The sequence below is a fragment of the Pipra filicauda genome, unplaced genomic scaffold, assembly GCF_003945595.2.
Source record: "Pipra filicauda isolate LSUMZ 115617 unplaced genomic scaffold, ASM394559v2 scaffold80_size11013439_pilon, whole genome shotgun sequence".
Lineage (NCBI taxonomy): Eukaryota > Metazoa > Chordata > Aves > Passeriformes > Pipridae > Pipra > Pipra filicauda.
In genome coordinates this window covers 7985394-8007292 of record NW_024104987.1, presented here as the reverse complement: position 1 = coordinate 8007292, position 21899 = coordinate 7985394, and the positions used below count along the sequence as shown (strand labels likewise).

At 43.3% G+C, this 21899-nt stretch overlaps 1 protein-coding gene across 1 annotated transcript in view; it reads right to left on the bottom strand.

The window, feature by feature from the left end:
* SEC14L1 (SEC14 like lipid binding 1) overlaps positions 1–21899 on the bottom strand; it is a 42317-nt gene that overhangs the window by 2802 nt on the left and 17616 nt on the right. Inside the window, exons 3-15 of the mRNA XM_039390257.1 lie at positions 15040–15189; positions 14816–14947; positions 12617–12745; positions 12139–12373; positions 11303–11412; positions 10363–10552; positions 7164–7252; positions 6297–6367; positions 4572–4743; positions 4119–4253; positions 2254–2388; positions 1515–1766; positions 319–497 (exon numbers count right to left, since the gene is read on the bottom strand). Coding sequence (XP_039246191.1) covers positions 319–497; positions 1515–1766; positions 2254–2388; positions 4119–4253; positions 4572–4743; positions 6297–6367; positions 7164–7252; positions 10363–10552; positions 11303–11412; positions 12139–12373; positions 12617–12745; positions 14816–14947; positions 15040–15189 — 1979 coding nt within the window. The remainder of the gene's footprint in view (positions 1–318; positions 498–1514; positions 1767–2253; positions 2389–4118; positions 4254–4571; positions 4744–6296; positions 6368–7163; positions 7253–10362; positions 10553–11302; positions 11413–12138; positions 12374–12616; positions 12746–14815; positions 14948–15039; positions 15190–21899) is intronic.

Below are 21899 nucleotides of genomic sequence, written 5' to 3'. Positions count from 1 at the left end.
CTGGGAAATATTTTCAGTCAAGTTTATCAACGGGCAGGCAACAGAACTGACTCAATTCCATTCTGAACTGTACCCATTTCTACCTGCCAAGCCCAACAACTCACACAGGGCTTTCAAAGCAGAGCGAAGTGGCCAGTGATGATTACCACAAGATAACTAATTAACCCTTTTTATACATTAGTTGCCCTCAGTGCCGATACTGGTTAATTCCTTTTTTTAAGGCCCTCACAATTTACTTATATTTAAGTGAACTTGACACTGGCTTGATCATCTAAGTATCAAAAAGGTTTGACGCTGGCTGACCCTGGGCAGACATACCTGAAATCTTCAGATCCTATCACTTCTGTATAGTACATCACTTTACATTTGTGAGAGGACACCTGTAGAGATGCCAATACATCATCCACACGAGGCAGGTTGGTTGTAGCACAGGCAGGCATGTTGTGGAACTTCCACTGCAGAATATAGAAACCAGGCCACCTGGTCACGTGGGAGCCCTGGAAAGAGACACAGCAAAAATTAAACATTAACTTTGTCAATACAGATTTGAAAAATTTGAAATTCCTTTTCCAAGCTTGGAAGAAGTGCCCACATGCCCGTTATTCTTCCCCAATGCCAATATTTCAGCTCCTCAGCCAACTGGTTGTGCTGGGTGACTTCCCACAGAACGTGCTCATCAAAGTCGGGACAGAACACCAACAAACAGCTCCTCTGGCTTTTTGAGAGTGTCCAGGGGTTACTGAAAGGACAAAGTTCTGGTTTAAAACAATATCCACTTTTTCCATTTGTTTTCATTAACAGCTGTCCTTCGAGACAGTGAAAAGGGCACTCAAGGTTCCTGCCTCACAGAGAGTGCAGTGCAAGAGGTCACCGCCCATATTTCCAGTTTAACACTTCCAACCAGGTGACTTAAGGAGCTCCTTTTTCACAGGCTGCCCGACTCCTGTTTCAAGTCAAAAGGAACAGCAGTGGCAGAGTGTGACTGTAAATACACTGCACAGAATATCAAACTTGTTAATTAAAAGACAGGTCGAAAATGGCTTAAAAAAATTTTCAGGAACTTTGGCCACAGCCTCACAGTGGCTGTTAGAGGGACAATCACACAGAAGTTCAGTCTTAATTTCCAGACTTCCCTAACTACTGAGGGAAGGCACTATGATATTCTTCAGATACAGACTGTTTGTCTCAGAAAATAATAGTCAGAATTACAGCACAAAGCGTGTTTTGCTGCTTTCTGGATGTGCACTTCATTCTAGGTGGCTTCTCTATGTTCCTTCCTGATCAACCTCAGTCACTGTTGGACTGATGCAACCTCCCCTCCCAGCAGATCCCCACATAAATCCAGTCCCTGCTCCCTGCAGCATCCAGCCTGGAACATGAGCTGAAATGTTGGCCAAAAAGTGAGCAGACAGCCTGGGACTGAATCACCACTCTGTCATCAGCCACTGTGAATGGGAAGAGGCAGTTTTGGAGCCGGGCTCCATCCGCTCCCACACGAGGATCTGGTGCCTCACCTGCACACTCTCCCCTTCCTTGCAGATCAGGGGAGACTCCACCATGCTGTAGTCACGCCCCAACTGCCAGACTTTGTCTATCAACTGGACGTTGTTCCCACCAGGAGATGTAATGCTGTGGGCTCCCAGAGAGTCCTTCTTGGGGGGCTGTGGGGCCCTCTTGGAATGGAAGATGTTAAAAACGATGTCGCCCTTGCACACGTCAAAATCCCACGTGATCACAGATGAGGCATCCACGATCTGAATGAGAACCTGGGACAGGAAAAGTCATATTAGACAACAGCTATTTGCTCAATAAAGGCAAACTCCTACCAGAAAAAAAAAAGACAAAGGACAGAGCTTTTTGTTGCGGGGTTTAGTTTCCACTGTTAAAAAGTCAAGGCTTTTTAATAGTTGAAAAGAGGCATTCAGATACAAATTCCCTCCTGCTGGGGTGTCTTTATTATAACACACGACTTAAAGAAGCTCTCAAGCAGGTTCTGAGAATATTGTTTGCTTTGCTTAGAAGAAAAGGGCTTTGAATAGAATGAAAACTGGTGATATTCTCAAAACGGCAACAAGATGACGCCAGGAATGGTCACAAACTTCAGCAACTGAAGCATCATTGTGCAGCACAACTATAGAAGAGCAAGGTGGAAGCACAGCAACTAAATAAGTGAGCTCTAAACCACCCTCAGTCCACCAGACAGAGTCCAGAGCAGCAGCTGAGATGAAAGCAAAGGTCAGGCTGCAGCCGTACCTCATGTGGAGCTCCTTTGAAGACACTTGCAGACTGGTAGATTGTTTCAGTCCAGAGCTTTATGTCTTCATTTTCCAACTCTTCTGCTGTCCGGTAGAGGGACTTGGGAACCAGCCCACCCTCTGGTACTTCACACTGAAAACAAACAGCCATAAAAATTATCTCCTGTGACCATTCCCTCCCTGTCACGCTCCCTGCCTCCCGTTTCAGAAACAAAACCTCACACTCAGCAATGGTCTGAAGAATGAGATGCAAACAGTGGGAAAGTAATTTTACAGCTTGTACATTATACATACATAAATTCTTTTACAATGACCTGGCTTAGGTGTTTGCAGAACAGGACACCAGAGGAACAGTTCTTGTACAAACACAACAGCCAGCACCACGGAAAAGGGCTGTGTAAATGCTGCAGTTATCACTCAGACCACCTTACACTGAAGGAAGAAGATGTGAGCCACTTCAGAACCCTGAGGAAAGTGGCAGTGGTGACTCAGCCTGGAAAAACAGAGCCTACAGAGAGTTGAAAGAACCCGGGTAGCTAAATTTAAGGATGGATACTGGGAGATACAGTAAGTTTCCCAGCAGGTGAAAGGACATTGTAGCCAGGAAGGTAACAGTTTTGAAGTTACAACTGTCTTACAGCCAAGTACTGGAAGTGATTACACAACTTCCCTAAGTAACCTTCTTTTTTAAGAAGCCTCTAGCAATGGAGTCAGACAACTATTTGATCAGGAGAAGGTTCCACAGAAGTGTCTGGGGCAGTGGAAGTGTTTGGTAACTGAATTACAACAGAGAACTGAAAGGTTCTCAGGAAAGTCACTTTTGTTCAACTACCCAGAAGCAAAGAAGAACAGAGAGATTCTGCCACTGCCTGTAACTGGCAGGAAGTATTGTAGCAATTTGCTTTCTGGTAACATTCATTTTTGCTTACTTAAGCAGTGGATTTTGCCAGCTTCCAGCTCCAAATTAGATAACACTGAGAGCTACTGCTGCAGCAAAAAGCAGCCCACTGAAGATAAACACGTGCTCTACTCCAACACATCTAAGTGTACTTCATTATCATCTGAGACTGTATTTGAACAGACATAGATGTATTTTCAAGAACGGTACAGAAATTAATCTAGAGAGTGTACAGGGGCTTAAAACACAAGCCTGAGATTCTATTTTAACACACCTGAGTTCAGATAAAAAAAATAACTTAAGTGTTACTATGATGGAAGTTCCAGAAAAAAATAATCCACCGGTGAGCCTGTGTTGTCAAAAACATTAAAGGGAAAACAGACCTGACAGTATCATCGAGATGTTACAACGCCAGATTCAACTGATACCCAGACTCTGGGCAGGAAACAGCTATTAAGGCATGTGACAAGGGACTTAGAAATTACAGTATCTTGCAGTAAAATGATTTTTCTGCTTTGCTGGGGGTCAATGCACACCCCTGTGTGAGGAGACAGGGATGTTTGTTGAGCCCTGTTAGCACATGTGCCTCACGTTTCCTTGGGCTCCTTATGGTATCAGCTCTTTTAGGTCACACAGGCTCTTTTGATCAGCTGATGGTGACAGCTCTTGCTCAGAGCTGTGTAACCTTGTCTGCTTGAACTTGTCAGGTAACAGACTCTGGCTTTGAACTGTGCTTGGCTATTTTGATAAGCTATTTGATACTCACTGCAGAGAAGCATTGTACTTCTCTTTTTGAAGTGGATCCACAAAACACCACTAAGCCTGGAGTCCTACATCATAGCCCCCATCTCCAAACCACACTAGGAATCCCTCTGTGCTTAGAGGTTTCTTTGCTTAGAGGAGTGGAAAAATATAAAAAAACCCCACAGATAAGCTGCTGTATATGCAGTAGTTTATATTCATACCATGCACTCTCCACCAAGGAAATCAGGGATAATTTCTTTATCGATGTAATCCAACAGTCCCCCAGGACCCTGGTAGTCATTTCCAGCATAAATAAGGAATTTCTTTCTAGTGTTGTCATCAATGAATGGACTAACCTGCAAACAAAGAAAAACAGAATAGATCAGGCTCTCCCATTTTTCTCAAGTCAATTCTGAAGGAGTCAGTTTGATCACAATGAGTGTTACCATCCTGGTTTTACACAAAGTTCACACTACAAAGAAGCCAAATTAACCCACTACGTGAGCAAGTTCTGAGGTGGTGTTTTTTAATCCACTGCAGGAATCCTGAAAAAGACATGTTTCCAAATGGCAACATTTCCTGCTCATAAAACCTGATCTGTAAAGTGCTTTTACAAACAACAAGTGTAGCAGTGTACTGAGACAGCTGAGTAATACCTTGAATTACAAACATACCAGTGTCCAGAGAACTGGGAATACTCGAGGTGCTCTTAGGATAAGAAGACGACCCAAAGTCTCAGGATAATTGGCTTCAACCACCTCAATGATTCTCAGCAAGGCCTTGACACCAGGTCTCCATAAATGCCTCATGTTCAAGCCTTCCAGATCTACTAGACATGTCCAGGAGCTGAATTTGAGAAAGACAAGGAAAAAAAAAATAGAAAAATCTCAATAGCATCAAAATTCTCCTTTCTTATGCAAGTGCCCAACACACTGAGATGTGTGGAGCCCACTGCATGTTTTGGTTTCTCCTGTTTCACCTCCTTGCTTTGTGGTACCTGTAGACACTCCAGTTTAAGGTCTGCCTTAAGAGCATGCAATGATCACTTTGCAAATCATGCAGATTCCCCCACAGATATTTCAGACTCAAGGTAAAGGTTCATATCAAGCAAAAAAAAAAATCCTGTCAACAGCCAGCCCAAACATTGAACCAGTGCTTTTACTGGGAGATCAATTAAGTGGCCACACTGCTGCCACGAGGCAATTTGACATTCACAGGGCAGATTTCCTGCTAACAACGCTGCAGTAACGGTGCCAATACATGTCAAAGCTAATTCTGTTGTCAGATCTCAGGGAGGGAAGCTTCTTCTACAGGGAGAGATATGTTCTTAATACTAATACTGAGCATCAGCACATGTTTCAGTTACTTTCCAAGTTCAGGTCTCGCCCTGGGCAAGAATTCAAGATTTACAGCTGTGCTGCACCAGCCAGCAGCCATTACATTATGCATAAGGTTTCTATGAAACACCAAACCCTTCTTTGCTTCACTTTAAATGTTTAATATGCAGCCCTTTAGGATTATGGCTACAAATGAACATCCAGCAGGCAGCACAATTTCAGTTACACACATGAAACCTATTCCTGGGACGTGACCTCCCACTGACAGCCAGGACAGCAAGTTCTGTACCAGGGAAAAGATAAGCAGACATACCACACATCCCTGGACCTTACAGATTAAGGGAAGGAGGTAGAAATTGAAGAGAGGCCAAGAAACGTGAGATCTTTTCAGGGATGGTCCTGCATTCGTTCCACACCCATAAATCCACTCTGCAGTTAACAATTTCATAAGTGACCCTACAATGACTGAAGGATGGGACAGCAAACCGTTTGTGACTGAATTTCACCTGAAGTCGTGCCAGTACCTGGAAAACTAGACCCCAGGCTTCACAGGAGCCTCATGACCTCACCTTGGATCGAGAGCTGAGAAGCCACTTATAAAAAATGGAGAGTGCAAACAAGAACTGAGTGTAACGAGCCTTGGTACAGACCATGGATGAAGAAGTGACGTGAAAGCAACACGTGAAATCCATGGTATTATCATGGCCTGACTTTTTGACAGCCTGTACCAATGCCTGTCTATAAAATCCCCCCGAAAGAGAAATGGGAGTTAGGTTGCACTGCTTTGCAGAGATCCAACAGCAGAGGACAGAAGCACAGCAGCCCCAAGTAGAACCATCAGGAGTATGAGACTGAGGTTCCTGGGGCAGGTGTGCTTCCCTCAGGCTGCCCCAGGCACATTCCCTCTGTCACTGACTGGGGAGGCTTCAGTTAACTGTACCTGTGCTTGTACCTGCACGTGAGACACAGCCCACCCTTCGCTTGTTCCACTGCCCAACAATCCCCACAGGCACACCATGAAAGCAGGTAATTCCCAAAGAGCAGATCCACTTGTTATTTTACCTTATTGGCCTGCCAAATACTTTTGTATTCTCCTCACATCGCCTCAGTCCTTCTTCATTTATTGAAAGAACCTGTACAAGAAAGTGTGTGGTTTAGAGAAGAGTCTCAAACTCAGTAGGCAGGATAAAGAAAAATATGTTTATATCCAAAGACTAATTAAAACTACAAGATCAAACCAGCATAAACTTTTTTTTTACCACAAAGAACAAACTAGGAATCTCTACAATTACCCCTAGTTACTCAGAAATTAAAGCCCCTTTTGAAATCACAGAAAGTAAACCCTGAAACAGAACTAGGGCAAACAAAATTTACTGTCTGCCTGGAAATGCCACTGGAAGAGAAACATGAAAATCCAGTCCCTGCTTCTAACAGTTGCTATGGCTGTGACTGTCATTATTAGAAGTCAAAAAAAGTTAGTGCAAGCCTGGAATTCTGCCAGCTTTCTGCCTGGAAACTGAGCCGACCCACAATAGCAGAGTCTGAGCGATGCCTTTAGAAAAGGCAGAACTACAAGCAAGCACTTTTTCTTAAAATTATTCTTCTCCTTGGAGTACAGGCTTGACAAAATTTGGGGTGTTTTCTCTTCTGTGCAAATGCAGAGCTGTGCTTGAAGCCCTGCACGAGTGTGGAAGAATCCGTGAAAATGCCAACCAGTAACTCCAGGAGCTGCCAAGACTACGCCTTTCAGTTTGCAGTTGGAAAGAAGGCAGAAGGAACAGCTACCAGGAGCTTTCAGATGTATTCAAACCAAAAACAGACGGCCAGAGAGTACATCAAAACACCCAGAGCGATGAATGCTCCGGCAGAGGAAATTTCTAAATGAAAATATCACCCTGTTAGCAACTCGCAGGCTCCAGAAATACTCACGTATCGAAGCAGGGCCTCTTCCCCCAGAGCTCGCACTAAACCTTTGGTGTCCATCTGTCCCAACCTCAGCACGTACAGCGGGCGACCGTCTGCACAGAGAGACAAACCACCACAGTGACCCTCACCTTACAGCAAGAGACAGTTTGAGCGAGCTGGTTTTACGCTAAAACTTCAGACAGAAACAAACCACAATCAGTTAAAACTCCCCTGGAAGAGGAATAACCTGGAGCAGGCGGCAACAGAAACTGGACCCTGTGCAGCTTCACCAACAGGTTATCTGTAAATGAGCTGCAAAACTCGGATTGGGAGGTTAAAGGTTTTCTGATGCAAAAGTTTGCAAAGACATCCTGATGCAATAATAGCTCCTCGACCTTCAAGGACTTCAAGTACCTCGGTCTACACAAGATCTTGGTACACACAATTAACGACGCAGGACTATTATTAGCTTCCAGGACACCCTAATGAACTCGAGTGTTTCCTGTAACTGCAGAGCTGCAGTGGAGGCTGTAAGGCCTCTATCACACATGCTGCAATACTGCTCTGGATAGAACAGCAACCCCTCTAGAAAAGTAGCTACGCTGAGTTCTGGGAATTAATGAAACGAAGTGTTAACCCAGAGCTTTGCCTTCTGCAGTGTTTGCTGGAGCCACACTCCGAGCTCTGTCACTCTGCGGAACTGGCACACAGCCTGGTTTATGCAGGTTAAACCTGGTGAGAACAGACTCTGCTCCTGAGATCAGCTCAGCTGGACCCTCTGCATTAGAGCCCTGCCTTTCCACAGTCATCTGGCTGCACACTTGGGCAGCCTGGCACTGGCAGGATGCTAAGGCATTAAGCTAAATAACTGTGTTGGTTGAATTTGAGAATCAAAGCTTGCATTTCTGGCACTTCCTAATAGGAGCCAGTTGTCCAAAACAGGTCCCAGCCTCCTCTCAAACCTGTGGTGCACTTTTTAAGCTTTGCTTCATCTATTCTAACACACAGGTTAAATAATCAGCAACTTATAAAAGTGAATATGCTAGAACACAGAAAGAAGAAAAAAAGAAGGCTTTCTACATGAAAGTCTCCCTCAAGTCCTGTTGTCTGTGCAACAGCCTGCAAGAGGGGTATCAAATTATCATCAAGTCTTCTGGGACACAAGGAAAGAAACTGTAGAGACACACTATTAAAAGAAACCCCAACAACCAACCAAAACTGCAGAGTCAAGGCAAGTTATTAATTTGGCAAAGACAGCACCCCCACGCAAGTTCACAGTATTTTGTGTTTTATCAGGTGGATTAAAAGAAAATGTTATTTTAAAATCAGTACACACTTATCTTGGAATGAACTGTTTCACTTTGGAAACACTAAACAAAAACTGCTATTAAGCTTCATAGCAGGTCTCCCTCCCTCCCTCCCTCCCTCATGGATAGACATGCACATCCAAACCCAAACTAACAGCTTAGTAACCCTGGTCCACCCAAATGACACATGAAGGAGAGTCTCAGCTGACAGTGCTGTATTATTACTGTGCATTTTATACTCCATTAGAGCTCTGTGATTTTAAAAAGACATTAGATTGAAGCATTCCTGTCAAAATAAAAGCCACTCAGATGTACAGAAAACTGTGCTAATTGCAAGCCAAAATAATAACGTTTTTTCTTCAGCTCTGATAGCTCATTCCAGACAACATGCTTCACAATCACTCTGCTTTTGCTTTAGCACTGAAAGCCAAAAGCACTCAGCCAGCTTAAGTTTGGAACATTTAGTATATGTAGGAGAAAAGGAGCAATACTAGAAAAGGGGGGTTAAAAAAAGAACCTACCACTGTAAAATTTTAAATTACAGAGAACTGCTCAGTTCTGAAACTGTGTTTCCATTATTGACAAAGCCATGCTCTTCTTGTGGGCATGCTGCAGGAGAGATCAAAGGCACTGGAGGGGAAGGGAGGGGGCATGAAGTTCACCACAAGACTGAAGAACTTCTCAGAAGAACATTAAACAACCTTTTGATGCATTCTGTACCTTCCTGCTCACTGGCAGGACCCAGTTTATGTGCTATTGACAGAGGGAGTCTTTGCAAAGCAAGGACAAGGAACTGGGTGAAAGGGAGGACTTATTCACAGGGGTCTTTTCCCCTACAATCTTTACAAGCACATTCTCATTTTCCACTTTCTCAGCCTGAGGTCTGTCAAACCCAAAGCAGCAGGGAAGAGCCAGGCTCTGGTTAAACTTCTGCTGCGTCCTCCCTGTCTCCTGGCCACTACAGCTGGCAGCATCCTGTCCTGTGTCATACACTGCCTGTAACAGGAAGAGCCAAGCAGAAACAATGGTGCCTAGTGGGAAAAGACTCAATCAGAACACAGATCTGCTCACAGCGAGAGATCATTTCCTTATCTGAAGAGCCCAGCTTGCCTCAAGCCACAAATTCCAGCATGTTTCATTCCTATGTATGTATTAGCAACCAGATCAGTGCACACGATAAAGCAGAGGGACAGGGAGGCTGTGCTGCAAAGATCTGGCCGTGGCTCACCATGCAAAGGGAATTCAGCCAAAGCTCCTTCTCTTCTTAAATAAACCTGCTCTATTTGATGTTTTTGCAACATTCCACTTCTCATCATTAAGCTGACTGTAATGCCAAATAAATAATCATTTATGCCATCAGCAGACTTAAACAACATCAGAAATAAATTGATTACAAAGATGTACTTATTTGCAAACATCTTTTAATCACTGAAAGAGCACACTCAGCATTTGCCTAACACCCTTTTAAGCATCTCAGAGTGCTACAGAAGCACAATTAATCGCTTTTTTTAAGCTCCTGGCAAAGCAGACTTAAACATGTGGGTATTAGTCAGAAAGCCTATGATCTTGGAGTCTGCCTCCAGCAGCTCCTGGGAGCTGGCAACGTCACTGCAACAGGTTGCCCAGAGAAGCTGTGGATGTCCCATCCCTGGAAGTGTTCAAGGCCAGGGATGCTGGACAGGGCTCTGAGCAATCTCTGGTCTAGTGGAAGTTGCCCCTGCACATGGCAGAGGGGTGGAACAAGATTATTTTAAGGTTCCTTCCAACCTAAACCCTTCTGTGATTCTATGAATTTAAGTGTCTTTATTACATAACAACTGAGAAGTTCTAACCATCTTCCCAGTCCCCTCTAGTTAACCAGAGGGACAACTATCACCTTTGATTCAGAACACAGAAAGGCTGTGCAGTATCCATACCTTTGTCATGGTGATGCCAGCCTCCTGCATAGTAATCCTGGAGTACTTGTGGAGGGTTCCAGGTGTCCAGAATATAGTCCACCTGGTGCTGCTTACGCCACGTCAGAGACTGGCAAAGGATCTCTCTTGCTTTATCGATGTTGAAGTCCCGGGCACGCAGGAATCTCAAAATGTGCTCATCCTTTGGGATCTGTCCACAAAACCAAACCCAGTTTTGTACTCAAGGTTTGAAACAAGAACAGAAAAACAAACAATAGAAGCTGAAAAACGTGCAGCCCTGCATCAGAGCAGGAGGAGGGTGTGTAACACTGGAAGCTACTCAAGGAAATCAGCCTTTGTTTGAAACAGTCATGAGCCCTGTCAGGGACTGCAGGTACCTTCATAAAGGAGATAAAAATTTCATGAACTCTAATGTAATCATTTCCACCTGTGTGACCATACCAAGCCAGTCCAATTTAAATAAATCAGGACAGAACACAGACTGTATTTCATTGTCAAGTAAGAGGAAGCTGAGACACACATGCAAATCACAAGCTACTGGAAAAAACCCAGCCTTGCTATCAGTGATTTAACTGGCCCCACTGCTTCCCTTTCAGTATTTGAGACTGTGATGTTTGGCCAAAGCAAACAAATACAAAAATAAGGTTATTGTAGAAACCAGGAAGACTTAAAAAAACTGCTGATATTGCCCTGTGACAGTTTAACTGACATTCTGAGAGGCTTTCACGCTGATTATTTAAGCCCCTCAGCCAGCAAAGTCAGCTGGACAGTCACAACAAACTCCTTCTGCAGTCACTGTTTTAATTTAGTTTTTGATCATGGCAGGCCACTTAACAGGCACAGTCAGGCACTGGGGGGGTTGGGGGGGTGGCAGGTTGTTTCATCAGGCCCACTTTGTACATCACACGCTCTGAGCCACGAGAGATCACCAGTCACTTACTTTGCCTTTGTGCGTCTCCTGCAGCCACTGCCTCAGCCGGATGAGGCAGCTCTCCTGCATCGGGGTCAGGTCCCCCAGGTACCTCTTGATGTAGTCTGCGTCTAGTTTGTCTAAAAAGAGATGTGCAAGGGGATTAGAGTGGCCCTGGGCTGACCCAGGCAAAGCACCAAGTGATCTGCTGTGCTGCTCTCTCAGGCACAGAAGCGGCTGCTGCGTTCTGCGCAGTCAGAATTGAATAAAGGTTCTTCGAATCAATGCAAGGATGAGCAAGGCAACACACACAGTCATCTAATCAAGAAGATAAATTCTCCTTCTGCAAGCTAAGGAAGGGAGCAAAAGGAGACATTTTCAAAAGCATTTTGCCAGTCTATTCAGACTCATCAATCCAGAGCACCACAGGGATTGCTGCTTATAGAAATAACTCAGTGAAGCTTTGATCTCTCAGTGCAAGAATTTTCCCAAATTCCCTTATTAACAGGGGGAAGGCAGACACAGCAGAAGACCGTGTCCAGGGAAGCTTCAGCTGTTTCCTACCCATTATTCCTACACTTATACCCATCCCTGAATTTCAGGGCAAGGAGCAGGCTGTTCATTTGCAACCTAATGAGCAGTGAAGAGTTTTTCTGCTCGTACCTGATCTCCATTTACTAGATCAGCCCGTAACAGCTCCCTGAGCTATCCCACATGTCACTGCTTGGCAAGCCTGCACTTTAACATTGCATGTCACCAAACAAAGAGCCAACATGGAGCTTTTCCAGCTGCCCACGAGAAGTTGCACAGTGCTGAGAGGCTCTACAGTACCAAGAACCCCAGTGAAACACCTCAGACCACCATACCATCTGGTGTTCCTGCAGTGGGCTCCGAGGGGCTGCTGGAGGTGTTGAGGATCTCCTTGTTGTTCAAGCCCTCCTTTGTGGCAGACTCTGGTATATTAATAGCAGGTGAAACTGGTCTCCTTGTGTGGGATGTGCTGCTCTCTGATTTACATGTGACAGGAGGAGTCCAGCGAGGAACAAAAGTTATTCCTTCTTCCTCCAGCTGCTTCAGGTAGTATTCTATTATTTCTTTTCCCTTCAAAAAAGAAAATTTACTTCAGCTACTAAAAAACCACTCACCTAAGACACAGAAACACCTATAAAGTGGCCAGATCTCTGTAAAGATTCCACTTGAAACACAGCCCTACACAGACACACTGCCCCAGGCTAAAGAGGAAGCAGCCCAGCTTTCTGAACAGAGTAGCCTGTTACTTAGCAGCAGCCTCATTGTCTTTTGGTAACTTGGAGCCAGGCACCTCCTTCCCAACTGCAGGCTCACCTTTTTAATATTGCTGGTGTATTGCTTCATGGCAATCTTTTCCACTGTGCTTTCAAAACCAAAAAAAGATTTGATATCCAGACTTGCTGACTGTTCAAAACAGGTCCAGTCTTCATTGTCAGGATGAACCTGCAAGTTAAAAGATCATACAGCTCAGTTACCCATTTAGGGTTTTTTTCTCTTCACACTATTTGAAATGCTTCTTGTTTTACAGGTTCACACAGTCAAAAAAACATTCAAGAGGAATCTGCAGTGTCTTCCTTCCCTTGCAAAACACGACTGGGAAGAGGCAACACTGAAGGACAAAAATCTGAGGAGCCCTCCTAGGGTGCCATGGCTCTTTTTTTTTTTTTTTAAATGAACACAAAAGAGGAGGGTGGAGAAACACTAGTGCACCAGCCAAGAGCCAGAGGACTGGCACATTTTACACACTGTCTCATTCTAGATAAGGGCTGGGACTGCAGTGTTATCTGTGCAAGAGGGTAAAAGCCTCCACAGTGAACTTCCTGCTGTGACTGACAGCCCAGGGCCAGCTCAGCCAGGCTGAGCCCTGCAGCAAGTGCAGTGGGAGCACCTCCAGGCACTGCTGTCCCCAACAGACACCCTGCAATGCACTGCTGCTCGTTGACCTACGAGGTACCTCAGTATTTCGTAGAATGAAAACTATTTTAGTTTTTTTTCTCCCGTGATGAGGCCACAGAAAGAAGTGTACACTTCTCATGTAGCTGAATACTCTGTCCTAGAGCACTCCCACCTCTCCTCTCAGCTCATCTCTTGGTTTGCTGAGATCATCCTGAAATGGATATGTTGGTACTTAGAGCTGGACTTGATCTTAAAGGTTTTTTCCAGCCTAAATTCTATGATTGATGATGATATTTTTAAGAAAAGCTGTTTTCTAAACTCTCTTCAGCTAAAACAGACTTGTTTAAGCCATTTCAGGGCTGGGCTCTGAACTCGTCCTTACACAAATGCTGGATTTCTGAGCATGCAACTGTCCTGATGCCTTAGGGTTCCCTTCCCCCTCAAAACATGCTAAAATTGACTTGGAACACTATCAACACTTTATAAGGAGACAACTACAGAAAAAAAATACCTTCCCTTCTTTTGCTTCTTCTGCTTTAGGGAACAGGAGGTACAAGAATAGCTTGTACAGACTAACTAAGTACAAATAATAATAACATCATGTAAGAATCTTCCTGTATTTTCGTAAATTCAATTATCAATTACCTTTAATAAGAATGAACTTTTAGAAACAATTTATTCTTCCATTAAAAATCTGGTTTTGTATTTACCTAAGTAATTCTCTAATTGAGTAGATCCAGGGCAAGAAATGTTGTGTTTTGTACATATTTACCACATGCACTTTTCTGTACAGCATCTCCCCTGTTTAAACAGAGCTTTCACAGCAAAACTGCAGGGGAAAAGTGTTTTTAAACTTGCCTTGGAAATAATGGCAGAAATAAAAATAAAAAAAAAAAATCAGATAATAGCGTCAAGTGGGTTTGACATCCAGTTATCTTTTGACCACAGGTCTGTACACAACAGAAAGTGTTATGACCTGTACATAAAAGGAATGCTATAATAGAGATAAATTAGTTACATTTGTTAGCTTTGATCTGACCTTTAACAGCAATTTGAAGTTCTATTGCTATAGCATGTGCTTTAAGTGCCTACGGGCATAGGCTAAGCCATTCAGAAATAAACCATGACCGGAGCAGAGCAGTAGGCATGCCACCAGACTCCTCTGGATCAGAAAACATCTGCACTAAAGACCAAGAACAACGAAAAAAAATAGGTTAAAACATAACTGACTCGATGAACTTCTGCCTGAGCTGAGCAGAAGGCAAAACAAGCTCTGCTGAACTTTGCTTTGACAGTTCTGTCAGGGTGTCATCAGCCTCACCAAGTCCCACACTGCTGTTACAGACCACAGATTTGCCTAAACAGAGCTGTCCAACACAGCAAATTGTGTTGTGTTCTGCTCTCTGAGAAGATGCTCAAGCAAGAGGGTGCCAAACGTGTCTCAGTTCTTCGAGCAAGTGTGTCGCATTTAACTCTGACAACAATTATCGCTCATGGCAGTGTGCTGGTTATTTTTTCTTGCAAGGCAAAAGCCAAGAACAACCCAACTTCTGTTTGTGTGAGTCCTGAAATCTAACCTAGCTCCATCTGTGGCACCACCAAGAGCCTGTTACTCACTGTGTAAGAGCAGTGCTCGTTAATGATGACTCTATTAGAGAAGGTTTCATTGTAGGCTTCTATATGCAAAGTCCTCTCTCGTCTGTTCAAAGAGTTCTTCTGGACAAAGTAGACATAATCCACTCCTGCAATCTGAGGAAGAGAAGGTAAATTGTGTTAAGATACAACATGCATGTGAAAGGATTCATCCAGAAGTATGAAATGGGTACTGAAAAGCTCATCACCTTTTTCAGGAGCCGCGGTGCGTCGATGTCCAGCTTACAGCGCCGCTCAATCACATGGATGGCTTCATCCTCACTCTTGTATTCACTTACAGTGTCACTGGCTACAAACATAGGGATCAGAGGACACGTAGGAAACCTTCTTTCATATGCCTACACAGATGGAAAGAGAAGAAAGCAAATGACCATCACAATTAATCCCCGAGGGTGCGCACAGAATTCCTTCACTGATGTCACCAGAATCCCTTCGCTGATGTCACCAGCATTTGGAGGCTCAATGTCCTTCAGAGCATCCGTGGAAGGGGCTGAGCTTCACTGAGTCCACATTCCAGCTGAGAGCCACAGTGTATTCCAAGCAATGCATTTATTAATACACTCCTTTCCAGTAAAACGATTTTTAAAACACACAAAATACCTCATTTCTCCCCTCCCTCTGAAAAAGGCAGTTGTTCATTTTGTGCAGCGACAACCCTCTTGTCAGCAGTAACAGGAAAATAAGACCCTCTAGTTCTAAAATACCACAGGACAAAACAATTATGTGTAGGATTAAAAAAACCCCCCACGTGCTAATTACCGGTGTTTCACCAAGCTGTCCAGAGGGATTTTCTTACAGCTCCCAAAGGTCTCATAAAAACATTTCAAAAGCTATTTCTTAAGCTAACAGAGCTCTCAAGCTCCCTGTGCAGAGTGTTCATAATGATTTCACTGCAGTTTATCAGCTCACAGCTTTGTCCAACAACAGTCAGTCAGTCTTTGCAATACAATGAGGTCCTTTCAGACTCCTGAAAATGTAAAGTTTTTGCAATAATGCAGAGTTAGCAACAGCTTTGATTCTGGTGAAAGAATGAAGTCATTTGAATAAGTTATCTCCTAAATACTTGACACACAGAGAGAAGATGGCATTAAATCAGACACACTCAGACAGGATAGTAAAGAATCTGGGATCAGTAAAACAGGTAAGAGGAAAATGGGTGATATCCCCATTAATAAACTCGTTGAATTTTAGTTTTAGAACCACTGTGGCTATAGAAAACAACACAACTGTTATTTTTTTTCCTTTTCTTTCATAGTCACTACAATAGCTCTGCTTCTCTTTGCTTTTTTTTTTTCTTAAGTAACTAATTCTTTAGCCTGCTTTCCACATCCCCAATTACTTCAGTTTTGCTGTTATCAGAACCTCACTGGCTTTGGTGAAAAGGATTTTACAAGGTGTCCCAATGCAGAAGAAAGATGAAATAAAGTAAACCTCAGAGAACATCACAAAACAACTCTTTAAAAGAGCTAAAATATCCACCCTGTCTTTATAGATGATTTTAACTGCTCTGAATACAGCTGGGCTGCAGCACCAACAGGGAGAGGGTGTGGAACAAAATAAGCAGCAGCTGCACAAAGTATGCAATGGTGGGCCTGGAGGAGAAAAGGTCTCTTAATTCTCCCTTTAGAACAATTAAAATACTTCAGTTTATTACCAGTGCTCAAACCCAGTTTGAAGGCAGTGTTACTATGGTGACAGCGGGGCAAGGCACTAAAACAGTGCTGGCTTTTTTCCCTCGTGCATATTTTTAATCCATTTTTGCAGCATGACCGTCCCGAGTTCATAAAGCTCCTCTGTAAGGCCCCAGAAGCACAACCAGGGCAGGGGGACACACGGTCCCTTCTTCAAGAGTTCATCTGTGCACAGCTGGTTTTGTTTAAATGAAGAACAGCAATAATTTCTGGGCTCTGGGGTGTCTGCACAATAGAAGTGACAGAGCATTAGTGTTGGAACACAGGAGCCAGCAGTGGGGGAAAAGTCTTTCACAGCTCCAGCACAAAGGGAGGATGGCTCCTATTAACATGGTATAAGAAGTTTCTTCCTTCTTTGGTCCTATTAGTATGGCAAAGAAATTTCTTATTTCTTTTATAAGGCTCTTGTTCTGGACAGAAGGCTGGACATTTTAGTACCTCAGCCCTCTCACTGAACAAGTCTCAGCATTCTTCCTAAATTAACCCCTATTTTCACTGCAACGACTGCAGTTAAATGTTGTCCTAAGTCAGAAAAAGAAAAGATTTCCAGAAGAAACAAAACTGAGGAGTATTTCTCGTTTTCAGACTGCTTCATTTAATACTTTTATTTTGTTTTATTGGAGGACCTCGTGTTATAACCATTTTTTATAGACAGGAGAGCAGGGGCAGTACATATCTAACATTTTTCTCACTATTTTCAAAGTATTTTTTACATTTGGATGACAATTTTCCCCATCTGAACAGCCTCCTCTATGCCAAGCCTTTTTGCAAGTCTCCTTCATTGCACATATTGATGTTTTTCCCACCTTAGTTCTCAAAACACTTCCCATTTGCCCTGTGAACGCTTGCAAATCAGAACATTACCTGCTCCTGAGCGTTTACTGAACTGTGAACAAAGAAATGCCCAAGAAGAATTTGTTGTTCTGAATGGGAAGACTGAACTGAATGTGTTCAATTTGGAAGAGAACAAAATAATTATCTGCCAAAAGCTGGCAAGCTGAAGGCTTACAGCAAACTACTTGAAGGTTCCAAAGAGATTAACAGCGACACAGGATTCTTCCTCCCTAAAGAACATGCACACAGAGTATTGAAAGCTGTTCACAGTCAATTTTATTGAGCTCTTAAATTAGTCCTGTGGGTTTTTTTTAATGTACAATTGCCAATATGTTCTTGTAATGCATCGTTTCTCAGAATAATTCACGGTTTGAATAAAAAGTGATTAGAGTGAACCACGGCCACATCAAAACATTCCATCTGATTCAAGCATACTTGTGTCTTCCACATGTGTCAGACAGTGCTGAGAGGGCAGGGAAACGCTGCTAAAGACTACAGGACACTGATAGATCCTCCTTCACCATGGACCAGCACAGCCCAGGAAAAAACCCTGTAATTTGGGGTACAACACAGCAAGAGACACGTGAGTCAGGGCAGCACATGCATGGCCAAGACTGCAGCTATTAAAAGAGCACGAGAAGATTAAAGGAAGATCAAATACTGCTTTTATTTTCTAACAGAACTGAAGGGATTTTCCTGCGCTGCTGAAGTGTTTTGAACCAGAAGTTTTGCCTCAAATGCAGCTTTGCAGACAGGAAATAACTGAACTGAGTTATCCACTGTTCCTCCAGCAGCCTGATAAAGCACAGTATCTTATAAAATGCTGCACATTCCCTGTATGATACAGTTGTGGTTAAACCGGGTCCCTCTTTACAAATAAAATCATTAGATAGTCCACACCTTTGTCTCAGGATCCCAATTTCGCTCTATAAATACAATCACAAAACACAATTAGTTCCTCAAAAGCAAAGAAGCTGCAGCAGACCCTGAAGGACTCCATGCAAGAATGAAAAGCTGTTGCTGTAGGACTCAACGCACCTAAGAATGGTGTTGCAAGGACCATTTTCTCCTGTCACATGTAACACACATGGTGTGTGCAGATTCTGCTGTGCAGCACAAGTAAAAAGCCCAGATGTGCTCACCCTCAAAACCTCTACAGCTGCTGCTGGGCTTGACATGAGAAGCTGCAACACCTCTTTGGCTGAGAGAGAGACACCTGGGTGCAGATCTGTTAAAAGATGATTTTAAGCCTGCAATTCTGCAGTTCCCCAATAACGTACTTTTTACAGCGTCCCACCAGCCTCTGGAACATTTGCATACTCTGATATATTCGAAGCTGCATCAAGAAAAACACAGTCTGGTGAAGCAGCTTGAACTGCAAATTTAACTTTCTTAATGCACGTTAACAGCAAGAGCACTGACAGGCATAATTTCAACCAAAACAGCACTGTAATAAAGCTTCTTTCCAACTGCCTCCCTTAGCAACTCATGCTCGGAGGAGAGTCGAAATAACAGGATTTATTCCACTTTTATCCTTGCTAGTATTTCAGCTGTGTTTAAAGACATGAAAGCATTTCAGAAGTCAGACTATTTTAAACCCATTGCAGTTGTTTTTCATAGCCAAGGGAACTGTACTTGCTGCTGCTGCCCTTAGATTCTGGAATTCTACTATCAGGAATAACGAGTTCCTTTCAACATACCACCTTTAAAACAGCATCTAGGTATGACCCCAAACCACTCTTCCTGAGGACCAAAGAATTCTGGCTTTTTGCTTCTCAAATCATGCCCAGGGCTAATAAAATACCTTGATAATAGGCATGTGTTCAGCCCTTCAGTGGGAAAAGTCAGTCATTTATGCAAATAAATTACTCAGCTGCTCTGGCCAGATTAATATATTCCCAGTCTCCTGCCCTCAGGGATAGGGACTGTTCAGTATTTCCATTAGATGACTCAAAACTACCTTCTGTACTGAAAAGAAGGAAAAAAAAAATCTTGCAAGCAATCTGATGCTCTGCTGTTCTAGTAGCTGAATCCTCCAAAGAGAAATTGTAACTGAAAATAAGCAGTGAATAAGCAGGAATTTCAGTCACCATTTGAAAAATGAAGCATATTGAGTGCTTTATACACCTTAATTGCATGAATCAAGCTCTTAAGGTGCTTTATTTCTTTTTTTGATGTTTTCTGATCAAACTGGCTGGAACAGTGACCTTCCAAGAGCAGCACAACATTCTCCAAGGGCACCTCAAGAGAACCCACGAGCAGATTCATCCTGGCAATCCAGTCTAGTCTGCAGCACTCGATGTGTGCCACATCCCAACTTTAATTCCTGCCTGCAGCACCTGCCTACGTGTGGGCACTAATCCTATACACTTCCAGTACGTGGGACTCCTGAATTATTCATAAACACACAAGAAACAAGAAGGGTCGCTCCAGCAGGATGCTGCCCTGGCCCGACAGGCTGCATTCCAGCAGCTTGATCATTCCTGCACTCCTGCACTACATCCCTTCCTCCCCCTGCATTAGAGCACTGCAGATCAATAGGAAAAGCACTGGCTCATGGGAGGGCAACCAAGAGGTTTCAAATTCTTGGCAGCTGCATTTGGAAAGGAACAATTCTGGATTAACTCTCACAGACCAGCAGACACCTCCTCATGCCCCAAACAGTGCTGTTCAGAGCTCCCTACCTCTCTCCTTATAATCCATTCATCCATTTAAAAATCATTATGCTTGCACAAAGCAGTGTGATCTCTCTGCCAGTGTCTGAGGGACGTGAGCTCACACGGCAGTGATCAGCTCGGGGGGGTGTGTGGAAGAAAACAGATGGTTAGAGCGGATATACCTCAAAAAGCTCTAGAAATAGGGGTTTTTTTTGGTAAGGTAACACTCCCAGGCACCAGCAACAGGAACGTGAACCAGACTGCAGCTTGGGAAAGAACAAACATGTTGAATATAGAGGGAGTCAGCTCTCTGGAAAGAAACCCTCCTCTGAAGCCAGTTCTGGGAGGAGGAACAGCCTTCCAAGGACACGTTCATGGTACCCAGCCAGTCCCAGCAGCACAGTTACACTTTGCTTTTTGCAGTGACCTTTTCCCAGCACTGCAGCTCCACAGCAGCCCTTGCTCAAAGGAGGCTTAAATGGTTTTTCTCTCCACTGCGTTTTCACTTCATTAAACGTTCTCATTTACAAAGAGAGAAGTTATTCTCCTATCCCTGGGAAACAAGGGCTGCTTGGCAGCCACTCAGTTCTAGAACTCTCTCTCTGGAAAAGGCCAAGAATGCTTTAGTTACAGATGAGGTTTGTGGGGACTACAGACAACCCACCAGCACGAGAGATGCAGGGTCAAACCTGTCAGTGAATGGCTGTGCATCACCTGAAACACAAAAATTTCCTATATGCACCATTTCTGGTCCTAGACAAATGAGAGGTAGTTTAACCATCCTTATTTTTGATTTCTCTGTAAATCCTGGCCCAGTTTATGCCATCAAGGTATCACCAGTCAGACTTTCAGAGTACTGGGATGATAACCCACTGCACAACTGGTGTGTGTAGAAGTGGACCTTACCTGCAGGAGACCTTCCCTACTACTTTTCTCGACCATGTAGAGAACACAATGCCTTACTTTAAAAGGGGGGGGGGGAAGTTTAAGCCTTCCATTGCAATTTCTACCTTTAAAAAGTGTTTAAAAGTGTTCAAATTAGAACTAGAACACAATACACTCCTCCAAAGGTTTTCCAGCAAGGCTCACCAATGATGAACCTGCTGGCTGTCACAGCAAGATCAACAAACAAAATGTTTGCATAACAACTTATCACTGAACTGGATTAAGCAATGAGAAAGCACATCAGGAAATATCTTGTGTGGAAGCCCACCAAATTAAAAATTATAATCCTTCACCTGAAAGAGAGCTACTTCAAGGATCATAAGAATTAAGGCAAAGCATTTTGCCCCACAGTGGTACAAGTCACTCAGGAACAGGATATATTGTTCTTCACCCTCTGTTGTTCCGTGGTATGAGATGATATTTGGCCATTTAAGTATTAATGGTGACTATTAAGTGTATCCAAGATAAAATAAATAACCCTTCTGTAAGTCACACTGAAAAAAAAATAAAAATCAATAGGACAAGCCACTATCAGTAAGACAAACGTTCTGCTTCATTTTAGAAGCTAAAATTTCCTGTTTGCTACACAAGTGTAGAAAGTGCTACTGACCTTGGACTTTCTAATTAAATGATCATTAGTGCATTTAGAGTGTCAGTTTACAGCACTGTTCACATACAGTCTTCCAAAGCAAAGCATTCCCCAGTAATTGCCCAAAATAGCACAAATGCTTCTACTTTGCAGGAATACATTCACTCCTTAAAGTTCATAAACAATGGAGTTGGTCTAAAATTGTCATAAAGGGGGCTATGAAAGTTTTATATAATTATGCATCAAATCCTTGAACTGTAATTACAATTAGTTTTTTAGTCCTTGAAGTTCTATTTTTTGTTGGTTTTTTTTTTCCCAAGAGACCACACAAA